At 40.4% G+C, this 20,355-nt stretch overlaps 1 protein-coding gene across 1 annotated transcript in view; it reads right to left on the bottom strand.

The window, feature by feature from the left end:
- Nucleotides 1–755: 755 nt before the first annotated feature.
- The window catches only part of LOC143733268 (nuclear receptor-interacting protein 1-like), a 33,468-nt gene continuing 13,868 nt past the window's right edge, over nucleotides 756–20,355 (bottom strand). Inside the window, exon 2 of the mRNA XM_077224895.1 lies at nucleotides 756–6,036. Within this exon, the coding sequence (XP_077081010.1) occupies nucleotides 2,488–5,688 (3,201 nt within the window). The 5' untranslated portion in view covers nucleotides 5,689–6,036 and the 3' untranslated portion in view covers nucleotides 756–2,487. The remainder of the gene's footprint in view (nucleotides 6,037–20,355) is intronic.

Below are 20,355 nucleotides of genomic sequence, written 5' to 3'. Positions count from 1 at the left end.
CCTAACATTCATTTTCTAAAAATATTTTGCATAAGTGTAATTTTTCTTTCAAAACAAATGTGACTAAACTTGATATTTTGTTGAAAAAAAATAATATATATATATAAATAATCGTACAAATACTTTTGAGCTACAACAATGGGAAAATGCTTTAATCCGTTGACGCATGCAACGCAACAATTTTGTCTTGAAATGTTTATTCTGACATTTGTTTTAAGTGGCCGAAAGGAAGTGCAAACTTGAGATCAATGCGTTTCTCTCACAATGGTTGGAGAAGGCATTTTTCAAAATGGAAGCCAACTACCTGTTTTCCCATAATTATGAAACAATGTTTTCCAAATCCTCCTTACCACCTCTTTCCTGCCATTGTTGAGAACTGGCAATCATGCAAATACCAGTTTGGAAAGTCTTTTTATATAAATTGTTCATTTATGATTTGGAGTCAGACATGGAGAAGATGGTCATAATTTATGCTGGTAGTTCAAATGTTAAGTACTAGTTAACCTTCTCACACTTTGTTGCCTGGAGTTGTTCTGTGTACATCTAAGCAGTTAAAACTGCTGAAGAAAAAAAAAAAGTATGATAAAAAGCTTGCTTTCGAGTAGTTTAATCATGTTCACTTGTAAAATTGACTACGATCAAGGGTTAAAATTTTACCTCTGGCCTCATGTAAGCTTATATATTAGAAAACATTTCCGACGCATTGTAACCTTGGATACATAAATACAGGTAAAAGATGGCAAACCTTCATTCAGTTCTGTGCATCTCAATATTTTATTATGCTATCAGTGCAAATAAACACCAAAGACAGAACATAAGAAAACTAAAAGTCTCCAGTCAACATAGGAGTATATGAAGTTTTTTTTTTCTCAGTTATTTACAATGCAGAGCCACAACATTGATGAGAGACTCTAAATTAAACAATGTTTTTTTTTTTTAGTTAACGAACAAAACCATTCAGAAAAAGAAACAATTACGCACATTTTCCTCAGGTTTGAGCACAGGCTCAACAGTTTAGGACTGCATTTGCAGACAGATTATGGTTTAAGTACCCATCTCTCCATGATAAAAGCATCTATTTTAAGACTTGACATTTCCCCATAACACAGGGACTCCCCATGCGTGTGCATGCTACAGGCAGCAAAGAGCCTCGAACAGAGCAGTAGATGAACAAAGATTATCGTTAGCACAACATAGACATGCAGAAAAGTATCATCCTCCAGTACCCTATGTACATTATTACAGTTTTCATACAGTATGTACACTGCAAGACGTTAAAAACTTTTTTTTTATGTCTTAAACAATACAAAATAGTAATCTTGAAAGCGATATTTACATAAATGCATCTAATCATTGTCAAAACATTTGAATCGTACAGAGAATGTGGAATAAAATCTGTGATTTTCTTTTGTAGTTTAATGTTTAAGACTCGAGTGATGGGCCTATCTGAAAAAAAACAAACAAATTATTTCAAATAAAGTGAACATAAAACACAAAAGAATCAGACTGAATTCCAATCCGTTCTCACAGTAGAGTGTCTGATTCACACAGTATCCTGAAAAATTTATAGTCCATAAATATCATAATTCATAATTTACCCTCATGGCTTTGGTGGACATACTGTATAATCTCTTTCAATATTCAACTTCCTGTCAACACCGTAAATGTGTGAATGCTACATATAGGATATTTAGATAAGATACAAAACAACAAATTATACAAAATTGTAAAAAGGTAAATTTCATTGGCTAAAAATATGACACTCAGGTTTTTTTTTTTTTTAAACATCATGCCATTATCACCACATAACAGATATAGTTTCATTCCAGATGAAAAATAATGCACGGTAAATCTGACTAAGTTACGATTGAGGAACATTCCATTAAATGTTGTTACCTTTCGATCACACGTGAAACGCTTCTTGACCTCAGCTAGCTTTACAAGAAAGAGACCTGATAGATTACACTGCCGTTCTGCTGTAAGAAAATATACTTTATAACTGGACATTTCAATGCCACAAATTCAATATTGTGCTTAGACTGTACAATTTTATGTCTCAGTAAAATGAAAAGGATCCTGATTTGGCTGTAGATAAATATAGTGTGAAATTAGCAGTAACATTTCTGGATTCATTAATAATACACGTAATTGGATGTTCTTCATAAATATTTCAGTTGTGGAAGGAGAAAAAGCTTTTTGTGGTGGACATTTTACATTGTGCTGGACCAAGAAATTAGCTTAGCATACATACAAAAAAAAACATTCAGAGATGTGTATGCGAATGGGGAATCATGTGACCATCTCATTCTGACATCAATAAAATAATAACAAATCAAACAAATGTACTAAAATGAAATCATTTCAAGTGGTGGCAAACAGTCAAATGTTTTAAACTGAATGACCAAATTTATTGATTTTCTGTTTTAAGATGAAAAAAAAAACGTACATGCAGTTCTTCAGATTCTCTCTGTCTTTAATAGTTCACATCTACCATTTCTCCACAGAACCATTTAGGCTCTCTTCTCTCTGGCTATGACTCTGTCTGTGGACTGGAGAGTTTATCCTGTGCTCATAGTCATTGTACGGCTCCACTTTTGCACTCATGACACAGTGGGCCGGCTGCATCTGATCCTGGATCTCAGGTCTGAGCTGACCGTTTCCCCGCTGAAGCATGTAGTAAAGAATCGGGTTAGACCTGGTTAAAGGGGGCGAGTCTGGACTGGATCTCTCCTCCCTGTTAAAAGTTCCTCCAAGAGACCCCTCGGGTTCTTTTTTTACTGGTTTAGGGCTGGCTTTGGGAGAGGATTTAGCCCAAACTAACGACCCCCCTGTGGTATCAACAGGTGAGGGTGCTGTTTTGGGACCCGCACTGAGAGAATATGGGTACCACGGCATGTTTGACAACTCGTAATGGGAACCAGACTGGGATAAGTTCCCATTGGCTGCACAATTTGCCTGAGGGATGAAAGGACTTGGGGTTCCTCTGGGCTGGGACAGCTCCTTCAGACAGTTCTCTGACAGGAGGAGTTGCTTGAGAACATTGAAGCCTTGGCTTCCTCTGGAGAGAGAATTTCTACTCTTGGGACTAACGACTATCTCTTCCTCTTTAGGTATTACTAGGCCTCTACCATTAATTTCAGGTGTTCCAGACGGGAGATTATCACGAGTGGCATCTCCATAAGATTCACAAAGTTCATTACTTAGGCACTCTGTCAGTTTTCTTTTTTTAGGAACGGGGCTCTGAAAATCCATTGGCTCCTCTTTTACAGAGTTCATAGAGAGCCTAGTGTGTGGGTTTGAATGGTAGGTAGCATTCTGCTGTTTCAAAAGCTGGCTGAGAAGTCCAAATTTAGCAGCTGTTTCTGTAGGACATAACTCAGATTTCGTTGTGTCCTGTGCTTCAGCAATGTTTGAGTGTTGTGATGATCGTCTCTGATGGTACACCCCATCGTTAGAGCTGTCTGATGAAAAATTCTCCTCTACTGGCTCTGTTTTGATCTTACAGTCCAGAGAAGGCTTGTTTGAGCTGTCACAGTTGACACTCTGACAGCCTGTCTGAGGCTTCTCCAGCCTCCCTGAGGTTACTTCAAAGAATCTGTGCCCACTGGTTCTTTCTTTCTGGGAAGCTGTTCCCAGCAGAAGCTGCAGTACAGTGCGCTTCTCTAGAAGATTTTCAATCTGTGTTGACGCCGAGGGTGATTGGTTACATTTGTGAGGTGGAAGAGCAGGAGGGGAACCTCTATCTAGTGCAGAGGCTTTATTCCGCTTGTTTGGAATGACAAGTCGATCCAAAAGGGCCTGAGGCTTGTCAAGCTCAAGTTCTGGGCTTTGCCTTCTGCTCATCACCATTTGAGAGTGTAAAGGAGGGGGAGAAGGTGACAAGTTCTTTATACCACTCTGGGCTAGATTCTGTAGTAGCTTGCTGGCACTGAACGGAGGCTCCACCATCTTTTCACTTGAGTGAGCTTTAGACTTGCACAGATCTAATGGACTGGACTGGGCATGAGGTGAGGGGAAAGAGTATGAAGGGGAGACGGAGCTGAAGGTAGCGGTTTGCCGGAGCAGAGGACTCAGTGTTCTGCTGTCCTCAGGTGTGTCAATCCGTTTAAGTGGGGCTGTAGTAAGGCTGCCGATTATTGAGTCAGGCCGCAAACCAGGATTATCTGAACTGTTGTTTACCTTCTCGTTATTTCTGCGGTCCAGCAGTAACTGCATCAGAGTGACCTTATCATGGGATTTCATGTCTGGGCTGGTATCCAGATCTGTGGCCTCACGGACCATTGGCACGGAAGTTTCTGGCTTCCATTTGTTTATGAGAGACTCTGTGCGCTCCACATAGGGGGTTAATGAAGAGGAGGGCTCAGATTTTTGGCTAGGCCCTTTGCTTTTCATGGAGAGGTCGATGGGGGAACAGCTGAAGAAACTCTCAGCATCACTGCTGTCTTTGGTCAGGCTGTTATCCTGGTTGGAGTACTCGCTGTCAGAATGCAGGGAGGAGGCCCGGCTCGGGACGATCCTGCAGTCGTCCTCCAGGTGTCCGTTTCTGGTGAGCTGCTGCTGGGAGTTGTGATTATTGAGAAGTAGGAGCAATAGGCTGCTGCAGTTCTGTGGCGGTCGACCGTTTCTGTCGAAGGGCCGTCTCTCTTTGGGTGGTCTCATGGTGGGTGAGGAAAGGGAAGGGCTTCTTTTGCTGGAATCGATCACTGGTGGGGGGAGTGTTCCATTTTTGACATTTAAGGAGCTTAGCATGTCTGAGGTGGTTGTTGGTTGCCCCATGCTGGGAGGCCTCTTATCCTGTGTTTGAGTAGCCATAGCAGCTAACCTCTCGCTGGCTGATCGACTGGTTAATTGTGCTTTTAAGGCCTGTTCTCTGGAGTACTGCTGTAGATGAGCCTCGCTGGACAGCAACAAGGCCAGCTGACTGCAAGCGACACTGGGCTTAGGTGAAGGGGCCGGACTGGTCCTGGTCCGTACTATATTGGCAACAGCCTTGAGACGCTCTGTGCAGGACAATGATTCTGAGCTAGAGGGCTGGGCAGAGCTTTGAGAAGAATGAGGAGAATCAGAGCCTCGATTCTGGTTGCTCTGACAACAGTAAGGCACTGTTTGTTTCTGGTGCTTGCTTTTCCTCATGAGGCTTTTTAGGCGGCCTGACGCTGTGCCGTAACTCTGGTAAGTTTCCTTATCAACAGGAGCACTTTCACTGCTCTCCCTGTCGAGCGGTTTGTGGCTTTGAGAAATGTGCTGTGACAAGGCGACACTCTGCAGCCGAGAGCTGAAGGACTGCAGCAGAGAAGCCAGCAAGGTGCTCTCTCCCTGCCCAGAGCCATCCAGGCTTCCTTTGTAGTGCTCCCTTCTCTGTCCATTCACTTCCACTACAGTGTTTGATCGTTTCTGGCTGTCATCTTCATTCCACGCTCCTGAGCGCAGTAGTCTGGCTTTTTTAAGGTGCTGTGAGGCAGCACTTGGTGGTCTACCCTTGTCTGGCAAGGGGGAGCCACGATTTGGGGGTTGAAACACCCTAGTCACCCTGTTGGCATTCTCTACGTTGTTGTGAACAGGTTCTGATCTCTGTGTGGCAGTGGCAGCAGGCCCAGCGGTGACCGGATGCATTAGCAAACCTTCCAGATATGTTAAAGCAGCAGAATCCTGGTGGGTTTCAGGGCCAGACTCCACCCCATGAGTCATGTTCAACAGCAGGATGCCCTGATGTGGTGTTTTACAACTACTGAAAATGTCTTAGATCTGTGCCATAAATAATGAGAGCAGAGAACTCCAGCAGCGCTTTGGATTTAGTTTCTTTTCAGTCAAAAAGTTTTACATTTATGACCAGAGGGCATTTGTAATGTCAAACACAACATCCCAGCTGCCATTGCTGTGCATGAGTAAATCCACACTGCTTTACAATGATATTGAGAGGAGGTTTCTCTGTCCTGATGAAGCAAACACTCTATATTTGGGAGTTATTCTGGGAGAAACCAAAGGCTCAGTGTTCCCTGTTTGCTCTTCAGATCTCAGATGTGGCCACACGGGAACCTACAGCACAAGAAGAGAGAAACCACCATGAGTGACAGGCTTCAACATCCCAGCATCATCAAAACAACCACTGTAACTTTCTTTGAAGTCTCTGTCAAGACCAATTAATCACAAAACAAGTAATTAAATTCAAGCAAAAAAAGCGAAAAACTTTAGAGTGAACACAAAGCTTCTTTTTGACAAACTCTATATAGTGACTCCAGCAAATGTCAATCAAGCTGCTCTGACACCGAGCTTTAGGACCTCTCAATGTTCATTCTTACGTAAAGAAAGTCTTTAAATGTCCATTACTTCACATGAGGCTGAGCCTTTCTGAGAATTATCGGTATCACCACAGATTAAGGAGTGTAAATAGATATCTTAAGGTTTCTTAAATCTAAGTGAACCTGTTTTTGTGCATACTACATCCAAAAGAAAGATATTAGCTTAAACTTTGTTAGTAAGAAAGACAACTTCTTGCCTGCTGTGCTCAAGCATCTTTAAAAAAATTAACACTATAAATATCACTCACAAAATGTGATGCCTACATTCACTTTTGACAAAAACAGTATGGAATTTTGATGCTTGTCATTTATCGGTCATCATCAGTCATTGTATGAAAATAATTATCAGCTTATCGGTATCCATCAGAATTATTATATCAGTGCTTCCTCAAGTAAAACATTAACACAGATCTGCTCTTTTTGATAAACACAATCTCTTTCTGATATGAGCAAATACCAAGTTATATTATGACTGAAAAACTATTGTTAAATACAGGAAAACAAGTTTAGAACTACAATCTATATAAAACATTTCCTCTTCCACAGATATGACAGTTTACGTGTCATAACAGGACCAAAGAAGTGAATAATACCAAAATCCTTTTAGGCAAGTCATGCCACTCGGCCACCATCTTGGCAACGCTTCCGGGCCGCTATTTCGGACTAACAAGACCAGGCTCCTATCTAAGTGAATGGGCAGAGAGTCAGAACTGCACTTTCACTGGTCACCGGGACATAAACACTGCATGTATAGAAACAGCAGTAAAATATGATAAAAATCAATGAAAAAGTTTGATGACTTTGCCCCAAAATAAGGTTTAAAACGCCTTTTTCCCTACAGGTTATACTTTTACTACACATGCGCAAGGGTTCTCTCCCTCTCTGCCGCGCGTGCGCTACACAGTTTGAAACACAGTATGTACGCGCTCTCGCTCACTCGCTCTAGATTCCGGGAGATTTGAACTAATTTGCGGGCATCAGGGAGACGCTATCAATATGCGGGAGACTCCTGGAGCTTCCGGGAGACTTGGGATGTCTGATATTTACACAAACGCACACATACACTGCATATCAAATCTGTCGCCTTTTCAAACATCAACGTATTTTCCGTTGTCGCAAACCTCAACTGTGCGCATGCGTCAGTGGAACCAGACGATAGGCTCAAATGTTTCCCGGCTTGACTGTTAAAAGCAGACGATTGGCTTTCCAGCGGGAGGGCGGCACATGTGCATACAACCGCCATCTTTGACGTTACGGGTTTTCCCTATATAGTTGTAATGAGGATTGAGGAAGTGGCATGTCTCTATACAGTGGATAAAGTGGGATTTGGTAGGTGGGGTATCATAGATATCATTTAGAGACTAGATGCCCTATTGGCCGCTGGAAACCGAGAAATCCGGCCGCCATCTTGAACCGGTCGTATTCCTAGTTTCGTTGCGTGGCAGCAGATAAGATGCCAGAGCATTGTGGAGCATTTTCCTGTTCTAATCGCCGGACCATCGAAAATAGGGCTTTTCACAAGTAAGTCTTAACATTACCGTACTATTGGTTGTATTTTGTGAATAGAATATTACCAGATAATCGAGAAGGAGCAAAGATATTTGCTATTACTGTACTGAAATCGTTGTGAAATGCTGTTTACTGCATCAGCCGGTGTTCACTCGGCATGGAGAGGTGGGATAACTGTTAAAGTAATAATTACAACAGCTAGGTTATCAGATAAGCATTCAACTGCCCTGTTGTATAGGTTATTTGTGTTTGCGCACATGATATCAGGAAGAAATGTAATACACGCATGACAGCGATGCGCAAATTGAGTTACCCCTCCAACTTCTAGTGTTATTGATAACCTATATCTTATCACATGCGATTTGGCTATTGATATTACAGAAGTCCTGTGGTAAAATTACATTATTAACTTACTCCATCTACCCTTGTAAAGTTAATCCGAATATAGGGCTTTAGTCTCGACATTTTCCCCTCCCACATCCACATACAATAAAAAAGGTATAGGCTTAATGTTTTCCGAATTTAATTTTTAGGAATTACTGATGCAAACATGTTGAAAAGCTTCTTCTCAATTTTTATTACAGGTGGCTGCGTTCGGTGGATTCGGTGGCTGCGTTCTGTGTGTGTGTGTGTGTGTGTGTGTGTGTGAGTGTGTGAGAGAGAGAGAGAGAGAGAGAGAGAGAGTGTCTGTTCGTGTTTGTTTGTTTGTGTGTCTGTTGGTGTGTATGTGCGTGTCACAAATCATAAATTGTTTCTTCAACTTATTAAATATCTTACTTTACTGCAACTATCTGTTTCTGCTTCTTTATTATATTTATAGTGTGTGATTTTGCAGCATTAATGCACTGTGATTTTAAGCGAATATTTAATGTCGATAATGGTTACATAATGTTAAAACTAACCCTGCTATTGATATCTTTGTAAGACTCCCGACCCTATGGAACAGTGGCAAGGGAAAACAATGTCCGGCGAAATATCGAACATTAAACTAACTTTACCGTGCTCAACCACCGTGAGTGCATTTCACGCATTTATAATCACTGGGGTTCAGCGGGGAGGAAGGGAGGTTGGTCGGCCAGTCGGTCCATCTCGGGACCAGCGAGATTCGTAGTGATTAATGAATCTATTTATTTAATAATTCATCTGAGGTGCCGGAACGCAGTTCCGGACTGTTCCGGCCCACTTTAACCCCTGTCTCTATATAAATTGTCTCTGATAATACCCATTTAAAAACGTCTGTCAGCAGCCCCTCATACTCGGGCCAGTAGTGGCTCAGCAGAGCTGGCAGGTGTAGAGGGGCACACATGGCACACCTGTCAGACCGTTCCTCCACAGAGCTACGGCATCAGATAACATGACAGCACCGCTGGCTGCTCGCTCGACGGGCCTGAACCCTGTCAGAACTGCTTCCATAAACACTCCTGACTTCCCACTGTCAGGGCCACCATCACAAAGGTTAATTAATACAGGATTCCAGCTCCCCTAAAGCAGTGCTCAGCTGCCAGAGAACATCTTACCCTCCATGTCCTGCCCCTTCAGCAACGGGGTAACGTGTTTCAGTGGTTTGCTGAGGAGTTTAGCTCGACCTTGAGCTGGGGATGCTGTTACAGCAATTCAACAGCATGCTCACGCCTGGAATATCCTGAATGTGCTGTAGTAACTTAAGATCCTCAAGATGACGTGACAGGAAAATCCTGCGAGAATCAGCACAAGGTCACACGCATTTAAATGTGATGCAAACTCCATTAAGGTTGGATGCAACAAGTTACGACTGTGAGGAGAGGAAAACTAAATCATTGACTAATTCAGTCTCAGTTACATTATCAGCCTGGGCCACTGACCTAAATTTAACAACCAAGAAAACCTGCAACCTTTAGCAACCTGCTAAAACTGGGCTATCTGATGTCTCACACTAATCTTAATAGGCCAGATTAAGATTAATTTCCTGCCAATGGAGGTATAAAAGTTCAGACTTGGGACAGATGGAGAAAGAAGATAGACAGACAAGCTGAAAAATTGGACCATAAGAACAATAATAAAGTAAACGCATCATTCAAGACAAATCAATATTGGTCTACAACCGGATCAAGCTAGATTAGATCTTGTCCATAAAAACAAAAGGAAAACTAAAGGGATAGTTCAGCAACAATGAAAACTCTGTCATCATTTACTCATGTCACTCCAAACCTGTATGGCTTTCTTTCTTTGAAATTTTATTCCACACATTGAAAGTCAGTGGTCCAAAACAACATGATGAGACCACACCGACTTTCATTGTATGGGAAAAAAAAAGAAGAAGCATTTTGGAAAATATCTTTTAAGGTTTGCAAAAGAAAAAAAGAAAGTCATACAGGTTTGGAATGACAAGAGGGTGAGAAGAAATTGACATCATTTTTGTTTTAGGGTGAATGATTCCTAACCATCAGGACTATAAATACTTATTTATTTTAGTAACCATCTTGGTAACACTTTATTTTAGGGTTCAATTCGCACTAGTAACTAGTTGCTTATTAGAATGCATATTACAAGGATATTGGCTCTTTATTAGTACTTATAAAGCATTAATGCCTTATTCTGCATGACCTTATTCTATATCCCTTAATCCTACCCAAAACCCTACAAAAACAACCTTACTAACTATTAATAATTTACTATTATTAGTTTATTTAGGCAACAGTTGTAGTTTATAGTTAATGTGTGTTCCCCATACTGAAGTGTTTCCACAATCTTATATTCTATGAGTCTATTATGAGAGGAAGCAGGCATACAAGAGACCGGAAACACAGGTTCGATCTCACAACATACACTCCATTTGTCTTTTCCACACATGACTCTCCTGAACAAGAAATACAAAATATGTTTTCTCTCTCTCTTTTTCCCCTCCATCTCTCCCTTCAGCGGTCCACAAGTGATTATCCATTATCTCTGACAATGTCAAACATTCACACCCAACAGCATTTTAAGTGATTTCACCAGCCAGTGGTGAAGGGAACAGCGGCAGACAGGAAGCTTTATCATGGCAGGGCGTCTCTCTTTGCTCACCTAGACACCATGAGCAGGAAGGTCAAACCATCATCAGTGGCTGAGAGGCAATTTCCCCTGAGGAGCTGGACAAAATATGGCCTTAACTGTGAACGCCTAACTTCTTGACGCAAATGTCAGGGATTTGATATCCAAAGCCAATCCGGTGACGCTCACATGTGGGGTATGAAATTAATTGGAATCCAACCCATCCCACAAGGTACCCTAACAAAAAAAGGTTAATGAATGATCCCCATTATAAGGAACCATAATCCATTTGCACCATTTAAAATGCATGATTAAAAATAGGGTGAGCCGCAGGAACTGTGCTGTGAAGTCAAGGTCAAGTACGCCTGAGTCTCAGTCCACGCAACAGCTGGAGTCCATGCAAAGCGCTCAGTGTTAATAAAAAGTGACAACCCGGTCCTTGCTGCGCATATCGCTAATATCTGACACCAGACTGGCAGACGCTTCCCCGGCGTTAAAGGTAAGCCAAGGTTAAAGAAATTTTAAAGGAAAGGGAGCCGTGTGAACCGCTTTCCATCATGTTATCGTAGGCAGCTGGTGTTCAGCCAGGCTCACTCAGATACACAGGACAGATTTTGTAAATCCAATATGGCTCAAGAAAATTAAATAAGGGGAGCGACGTGCTACCTAAACAAACACGACTGTAGCGTCCACATCAGTGAACTTTTGCCCTTTTGGAGTAAAGCAGAGAGCAAGTAAACAGCTATGGCGCTCTGCAAACAGAGTCTGATATAAATCTAAAACCATGTCAATCAGAACAAACTTACTAAGAAACAAACCAAAAACTCCAATTAGTAAACAAACACTGCCTACAGACTCTAAAAAAGAGGGGACACTGTAATAAAATAAAATAAAATAAAATAATAAAATGCATGTTGTATGGCACAATAACAAATCAAATTAAAGTCTATAATTTATGCTGAATTACTTTTTTATTTAAAGATCACAAAAGGTCATCTTTCAGGTTTAATATAAAATATTTTTGTGTTTGGAAGTTGAATGAAAATCTTTTGAAATGACATGACGTGAGTAGAGGACACATTTTTGGGTGAATTATACCTTCTAAATACAGTAAGCTGAGTCTTGGATAAAACTAACTGTATATCGCAAATCACATCATTTACATTAACGATACATAGTCGCATTTTTTATATCTCGATATAACAATGTATCGTTACACCCCTATTTCATAATTCTGCTGCTCTTTGCAAGACAAGTAACTCCAAAATGTTCATATTTATAAACTACAGCATAGTAATTAAATTCAAACCAGAGATTCTATTCATTTTCTTAATCGATTAAGTGCACTTAACCAATGAAAACACAAAGCCCCCGAGTTCCTCCTCTTGGCGCATCATTTCAGCTGGCACAAAAGTTGGCGGAACATGCCAACGAAATGCCACCAGAGTAAGATTACAGCATCTCATTCACTCTGCGCTCTTATCGCTGGGGCTGGAGTGCACACACACACGCTCCAGCTACTCGCAGAAACACTTCGACTCCACTTGCCAACTCCTCCATATCTACTCACCCGCTGTCTCTTTAATAGCAACACAGCCAGTTACAAATAGATCTTACCCCGTTCCTCACTGCCCTTACAACTACACCACATCTCAGGCAAAGATCCTTCTACACTTCTAAGTTTGAATTGAATTGGTCACTCCCACAGGAAGTTGAAGTTGAATTTGAATTGCAGTGATAGGATTAGGAAGTGGAATTTCCTGAATTGAAATTCAAAGAAATTTAACAGGTAAATGACATTCAGGGAAAATAAAGGGATCATCCATGTTGATCCATTAACCATCATAGAGTCAAATTTTATCATTCGCATGGGTCCCACTTGATATTAAGTGGCTTTAAGTACTATGTACTTACATTGAAATTGATAATTTGATATAATGGACTTAGTGTACACACATGTTTTTACATTGTACTTATATTTTGAAAATACCTGCATGTAATTACAGCTGTAATTAATTTATGTAATTACACTGTTGACCCTTCCCTTACACCTAAACCCAGGCCTATATATACCCATACCAGCACACCTGACCCAACCTTACCCGTATCACACCTCAATAGCAGCAAAAGTGTTTTACAATACAACATGAACACAATAAGTACATTGTACTTTTTTTTTTTTATGTAAATACATAGTACTTAAAGCCACTTAATATAAAGTGGGACCTTTGCATGATGGAAAAGACTTTTATATTGCGATATTATTTTTTCCTCAGCAATATATATATATAGTATAGCAGAAGAAAAAAGAATATCGCAATCTAAAAGTTTTTTCCAATATCATGCGGCTACAACTATATTTCAGTTGTAGTCCAAATTCACATTCAAGATGAAATTCCTTTGGAATTTAAAAAGCATTTTCCGTTCCGTTCTGAATGATGCACAGCCCTGGTTTACCCCTCTCCCTCCACACTTCACAAGTGTTTAGCACAGATATGTATTCCCTTACTCCTGCAGTCTTACTCCAAAAGGTCACCTGAACGAATGAGTCAATTTAAAGCACACACAAATACACAATCTATTCCCCTCCCAACAAAACACTTTTAACAACCGCTTGAAATCTTCATGTCAAGAAACCCCTCAGGACTGTAGCAGCAATCTTCACACTTGCTAGGACTACTAAAGACAACAGTATCCCAACTATAAGCTTTGTTTAATGACGGCTAATGAGAGTGGCCCTCCGTTACGAAGTCGACAGGAGTGCAGACAGAACGGCCGTCTCCGCTGCGGATCTCAGGAGACTCAGACAGGTGAAGTGTGGGAATCAATTTGCTCTACCGGCAGGACTCCTCAGCAGAATACTAATGAATCTCTCTCTCTGCGCACACACACACAAATAATCCCAATCACACTCTCACACGTTCACTCAACCTCTTTCCTTGGGTTCCTCTGGCTGGGAGGAATGAGAAAACTCAAGGCTAGGGTAAAGATTATACAGCCGTTCCACTCGACACTTCGAAATAGCTAAGTCAAAGTACAACCCCAGCTGTACGGCCCCGTTTGAACACAAACACACGCACGTGGACACACTTACAGCCAGAAATATACAAAACAGAAACCAAACACACACCTGCGCCGCCACACACGGGTACAGATGCATCCAAGGTAAACATTCAGAAAGAAACACATGAGCAGTCACCCATATAAACACTCGAGGGGAAAGGTATGTCAGAGGAGAAAAACAATTTATCACAATTTAGGGATTGAGCTGAATCTTGAATGCCCAGCTCCCAGATTTAATGTGTTTCTTGCTGCACTGAGTGACATATTTTAATAAGGGTCACAGGACAGTGTTATTAGCGATCTTTTCTCCACTAATGTACAAATAAAAATTAAAAATAAAAATAAAAAGAGAAGATGTATTTAAGGTGTGGCAATGCGGGCAACACAAATTTAAATCCAGCATTTCCCAAACCTCTTCACAATCAAAACAATAAAAGTGTTAAAAAACAGGCCCTTTGGAATTCAATGATTATGTAATCCTGATAATTAAAACACCAATTGTAATGGACGCTCTTTCTTCTAATATACACTTCAGTTAAAAAGTTTTTTTTTTTAAATGCAATACTTATATTCAGCAAGGACGCTTTAGTTGATCAAAAGTGACATTAAACATTTCCCTTTCAAATAAATGTTGTTCCTTTGAATTTACATAGTCTTTTTTTCAGGATACTATCTTAACTGTTTTCAATATTGATAATAATAATAAGAATAATAATAAGAAGAAATGTTTATTGAGCAACAATCATCATATTAGAATGATTTCTGAAGGATCATGTGACACTGAAGACTGGAGTAATGATGCAGAAAATTCAGCTTTGCAATCACACCCATCAATCACTTTTAAAAAATATAGTAAAATGAAAGAGTTATTTAAAATAACATTTCACAATACGAGTACTTTCTGTATAAAATAAATGCAGCCTTGACAAGAGACTTCTTTCAAAAACATAAATAGAATAAATCTCCAAACTTTTGAACGGGTGACTATTTAAAAAAAAAATTGGATTTATTTTTTTATGATGCTTATTACAGTTTAACTATCTTTCACATCATATATATATATATATAACATTTTTTTTTTTTTTTTAAATACTCTCACAGCCGCAAGAGCCACAGGGCTCAATGTGTGAGAACAGAACACATGTCCTAACGGTTAGGCCAAAGATAGCCACTGTGCTGTTACTCCCCTCTGCAGTCAACAGGGCAGCGATACAGTAAAGCCAATAGCTCATTTTACATCAGCAGGAATAATTACATTTTTACACAGAGTGTCATTAATTGCCTCTAACAAGAGGACGCGACTTCACCTGGTTTCATACACAGCTGGAGAATATAAAGAGAAGCTACATGGGAACACACAGGAAGCTGACATCTTCTCTGAACTGAAGTGTGAAGACAGCCAGGAGCTATAAAGCTAGAGTGAAAACCTCAAAAACAACCAACAGAAGAAGAAAAAAAAAAAACAGGTTGCTGTAGCAATGCTGATGTATGCGCCCTTGACACACTGACACTGTCATGTGACACTCTGTCATCCGCCACCTGGCAGAACCCAACCCTCACTTCATCCTGATAACCCAACGGTATTGAACTAGTCCCCCCCCCCCCACACACACACCAACGGAAGGTAGAGAGGGTCACCATGTCCTCATCTGTAATCCTCTGCCATTCTTCAGCAGCCCGGCTGGAGGAGGCGGCACCTGCCACAAGGGGAGAATGCCCAATTAGGCAGCTGTCACGCAAGGCAGAGGCTCTAGACTCATCCCTGTCCAACTAGAGAGCAGCTGCGGATGCCAATTACAGCGAAACATTAACCGCTTCGTTCCAGGAAAAGGAAAGCGCCTGGGCAACACATGATGTTCGATGCTTCCAGGTTTCTAGCCTGCGGGCACTAGAACCTGATTACCGGCATGTCCTGCTCATCCCGCAGCAGACACCAGGAGCAACTCTAAAAAATATCCAAAATGGTGAATATAGGGCTGATACAATCATATAACTAGGGATACACGATGTATCGGCCACCATATCGGTGTTGGCCGATATACATTCATATTTATGATGTTGTTGGAATCGGCCTGATAAGAAAATTTGGCTGATATATTAAAGCCAATAAATAATGGATTATTTTCTTTCAGCTGAGACACTTCAGATTCAACATGATAGGTTTCAATTGCTTTAAATAAGATTGGAATCCCTTTAAAAAAAGAAAATGCAGTACAAGTGCAACATGCACAGCAAAATCTGTCATATAGGCTACATAAAATTAAAACATTATATTTGTGTGTTTGGGACATGCCTTTTAAATGGTGAGATTTTGTTATTGTAATCAGGCTCTCAAAACGTATAAAAAAATTTGGATATAGATTTATCGGCCAATATATCGGTTATCGGCTTTCGAATATAAAGAATTATCGGTATCGGCCAAAAATTATTTGTTTATTTATTGTATCATAAAATTGTTTTAAATTTATAAAACTGTAAAATGTTTCATTTATATCCTGGTTTAATTTTTGGAGTTTCAATTAATCCTTATAATGTGTCAATATTTACCATTCAGTTATTTTGTGCATTTCATTTAATTTCCTGAATAAAGCAGCAGATAGTCGACATACTGTAAGTGACAACTTGCATTTCTAAAATGGCCAAATCCATACCGGAAAGAACGTGCAACTGAAGTCTCACTTTCAATTGTGATCCAATTAAGTAAAGCACTATAATACATTAAATCACGACTTGTACAGTATATTGTGATGTAGTTTGCGATCCCATACACTAATGTGGAGGACTGGAGAGCCAGAGAAATAATCTTTTCACTTCCTCTCCAACCTTTTTCTGCCAAAAGAGCGACAGTATTGTAACATTTCCATGTTTAAATCAGATCTTCACAGGCCTGAGGCCTCCATAATCTCCCTACTGTTAATTAAATGACGAGGGAGCGTAGGCGAGCCGAGAGGAGAGAGGGACAAAGCTGCTGGGTCTCCTGCCACAGCAAGACTCGTTAATATTAAAGATTTATGCTCTTCCCCCGCCATTGCCTCAGACCTTTCTGCACTGTGTGTGTGAGTGTCTGTTCGGGTGTGTGTTTTTAGGACAATGCACCGCAATGCAAACTAGACGATCGTTTCGGTCTCAGCAGTGTGTCAGGGAGCGCGGAAATTGTTGACAAATTTGTTGTGATTGTATAATTTATCATCTCAAAACACTTCTGTTTTGAGTAAGACGGAAACTAATCTGCAACAGCGAAATGAAATGAGCTGGTTGCCAGCCGGCAGAAGATTTACGACAGACAAAATCTGGGATCATGACAGTGGTTATTGATCATTTAGTCTCCATGGTTTCTCCGTTTAATCGAAAAGTCGCAAAACGGTGATAACGGACGCCTGAGGGACAGATTAGTTTAGCACAGATACCTCAAGTACACGACCGCTGCTGTTTTGAAAGGCTATTTTTTGAAGCCAAACATCAGGTTCACTCTAAAATTAAGCTTCAAGAGGTTAGCGTGCTAAGAAAAACAGTACAAGAAGTTTTATTAGAATCACTAAGGAATCCAAATTGTTAAAGGGACAATGTGTAGTTTAAGTATTTTATTATCTAAAATCAATATTTTTATTCATAAATATGTCCTCAATGGTGTACAAATACCTCTGCCAATAATCTTACTTATCCTCGTAAACGAAGAATTTATTATCTTTATATACATGTGACGGGTAGGTCCACAGAGGCTTCCATGTCGTTCCGCCATCTTGAAAAACTATAATAGCAGAGAGGGACAAAAAGTACTAGGCCGACGCGTTTCCACAACGCGTTTTCGTTCAGAGCCAGTGTCACGTGACTGAAAGCAGCAGAACCGGACAAGAGGATTTGAGAGACGCTGCACTGCACGGTTATTTATAATGGAGGACCATACTTATGTGGAGCCACGGGACCGGAGATTGCAAAAAACTTTAATGTCAAAACTTTAATTGCAAAGGTTTAATGTCGGGATAGCTTTTTCCAGGTGGAAAGAGTTTATGCAGGAGAAAGCTTTCAAAGAGACTCTGAACTTGCCTGCTTTCTTCTCAACAGGTAACGTTAAGTCAATGTTACGGCCTAAATTACAAGCTTTTTTTTGGTTGCTTCTCTGCGATGTTCTATCAAACATCCATTTGTTCGTTGTGTCAAGTTGCAGTTTGTTTGAAATAACAAACCTGTTCACCCGAAAGAAAACTCGACCAAGTGCTATTAGAAGACATCCTGTCATAGCTTTTTGGTATATAACAGCTACCGTAGATGCAACACGCATTTGAAAAAGCGAGGTGCTGAAGAGCACAATTCGTTTGAATGCAAAATACAATTTCACCACTAGATGGGAGAAATTCCTACACAATGTCCCTTTAACGATTCATTCGTTTCTCAAAAGCATCGTGAGCCAAGTGGTTCGTAGAGACCATTGGTGGCGATGGTTCTATGATCTCTAGCTTTTGGGAAACACAGTCTGTGAACTGGATGATTCATTGAAGAAATCCTGCTCAAAAGAATGATCTATCCATAAATCAGAAAATGCTACCTCTACAGTAGAGTGGATCATAATCGTCCTCAAAGTTATACATACATTTCAAACAATCCCCGTTCTTGTCTTTTCTGATCCAATGTTGACTACTGTATTATAGACTGGCATGAACATGCGAAAGAAAGAGAATATACAATTTTGGTCTGGTCCTAACACAAAGGTATTGCAATGGTTTCAGAACACAATACAATGCACGAATCAAATTAACCACTTTTATGATATTTTGGGGGCTTTTTAGAGCTTAACAACTCCAGTTTTCATTCACTCCCATTATATTGAAAAAAAAGGCCTTGATATTCTACAAAAATGTGTGTTCCCCAGAAGAAACTACGTCATGAACTAATCCTTTAAATGCTCTCTCAACACTAGTAAGATTATTTTAGACAAAACTAGTCAAACAAACTGCCATGTGACATTAAAACAGGGGAATTTTACACAAAGCTCATGTATGACCGCAGGGCACTAGGGCAGACTTAACAGAGCTTTAACTGTTAATCGCCACAGATAAAAGCAGATGCATGAGTTAAAAGCATGAGAGGAAGCGGTTAGCATGACTGTTTGAATGGCTAAGTTACGTTAAAACCTCTCTCCCTCCATTTCATACAGCCTTTAAAACCACACACACCCTCTTTCCTGGGTGCACCGGAATATGTGGCACTGCAGAGTTGTTTCAAAGCGTCTGAGGATAATCGAAGACAGCCTTTGACTGGCGCCTCAACGCAGCCACAATATCTGTGGTCACAGGAAGGCATTAAGGGGTTAACCATGGGGTAAATGAAGGATTTTACAGTGCCCCCATTTCCCCCGCCCTCCTCTTCCTGTTGTTGCTGAGAGTCACAGGGTGAGCGCATGTGACCTTGAGATGCGTAGATGGCACAGTCCTTGCCTCTAGGCGTCCTTGAACTGGATCTGCAAGACAAAAACCTTCACACTGCCAGATTGACATCTCAAATCCCCCACCAACCCCGAACCCCAAACGTCTCTCTTTTTTCAATCTGCGTGCCTGTTATCTCCTCCCCAGTGGGGGAGTCTAATCTGAATGCTGGATCTTTAACCTTAGCACTGAACTCAGACAGAGGCGGAATTTCAAAATGTCTCACTGGTGTATTTTTAACCTTCTTCCACAGATTGTTTGTCTCCCTTTCAGGGGATTAGATGACTCTCCGTCCATGGCATCCGAGACACTAACCAGGCCGACTTGGAATACACGTTTTTTTGAGGCAGAACTATTTGATGTTCACAAAAGCCTCAAACAAACTCTGAGACGACATCCACCATCCAGCAAAAAGGAAAGAAAGCTCTCGGTGAATAGCTGGACGAGCTGGTTTTGGTTTGCTAGAGTTCTGCTTGTAAGAAAGGTTTGTATCCTAGCATGGTGGTATCTCCAAAAGGGTTCTTAAAGGAATATTCTGGGTTCATTACAACCACACGTTTTACAGTCAAGCACTTACAACAGACGTAAATCAGGCCCAATTTTTGGAGGATTAAACAGCAGAAATGTGATGATTATGTTATAGGAGCACTTATTAATTTGGGTACTCTTTACTTTACAGTAAGTGTACTTACCTGTATAGTGTACTTACCCAAGAAAGCAATGGTAATATAAGGTTGTATTTAATTTCACAGTATTCTTAACACTACTGTAGTTAGTGTTACAGTAATTTTAATGAACGGTTTAATGAAATACAGCAACTACTGGATAATTGTTGCCAGTAAGTTACTGTTAATTTGACAGTAAATTTTTTACAGTGTAACTACATGGGTTCATGTAAGTTTTAAGGGGTAGATTCAGGGTTAGTACCTACTTACTACACAGTTATGGTAATTGCTATAATAAGTGCAGGACTGTAAAATAAAGAGTTACCACTAATTCCTCTGTTAGAACTTGTGTATAATTTGACATTAAACATTGCTCTCATCATTTTTGGT

The sequence above is a fragment of the Siphateles boraxobius genome, unplaced genomic scaffold (assembly GCF_051911475.1).
Source record: "Siphateles boraxobius isolate OS27281-9 unplaced genomic scaffold, OSU_SipBor_1 93, whole genome shotgun sequence".
Classification (NCBI taxonomy): Eukaryota; Metazoa; Chordata; class Actinopteri; order Cypriniformes; family Leuciscidae; genus Siphateles; species Siphateles boraxobius.
Note: the sequence above shows the minus strand (reverse complement) of the source record. Positions and strands in the feature narration are given on the sequence as shown.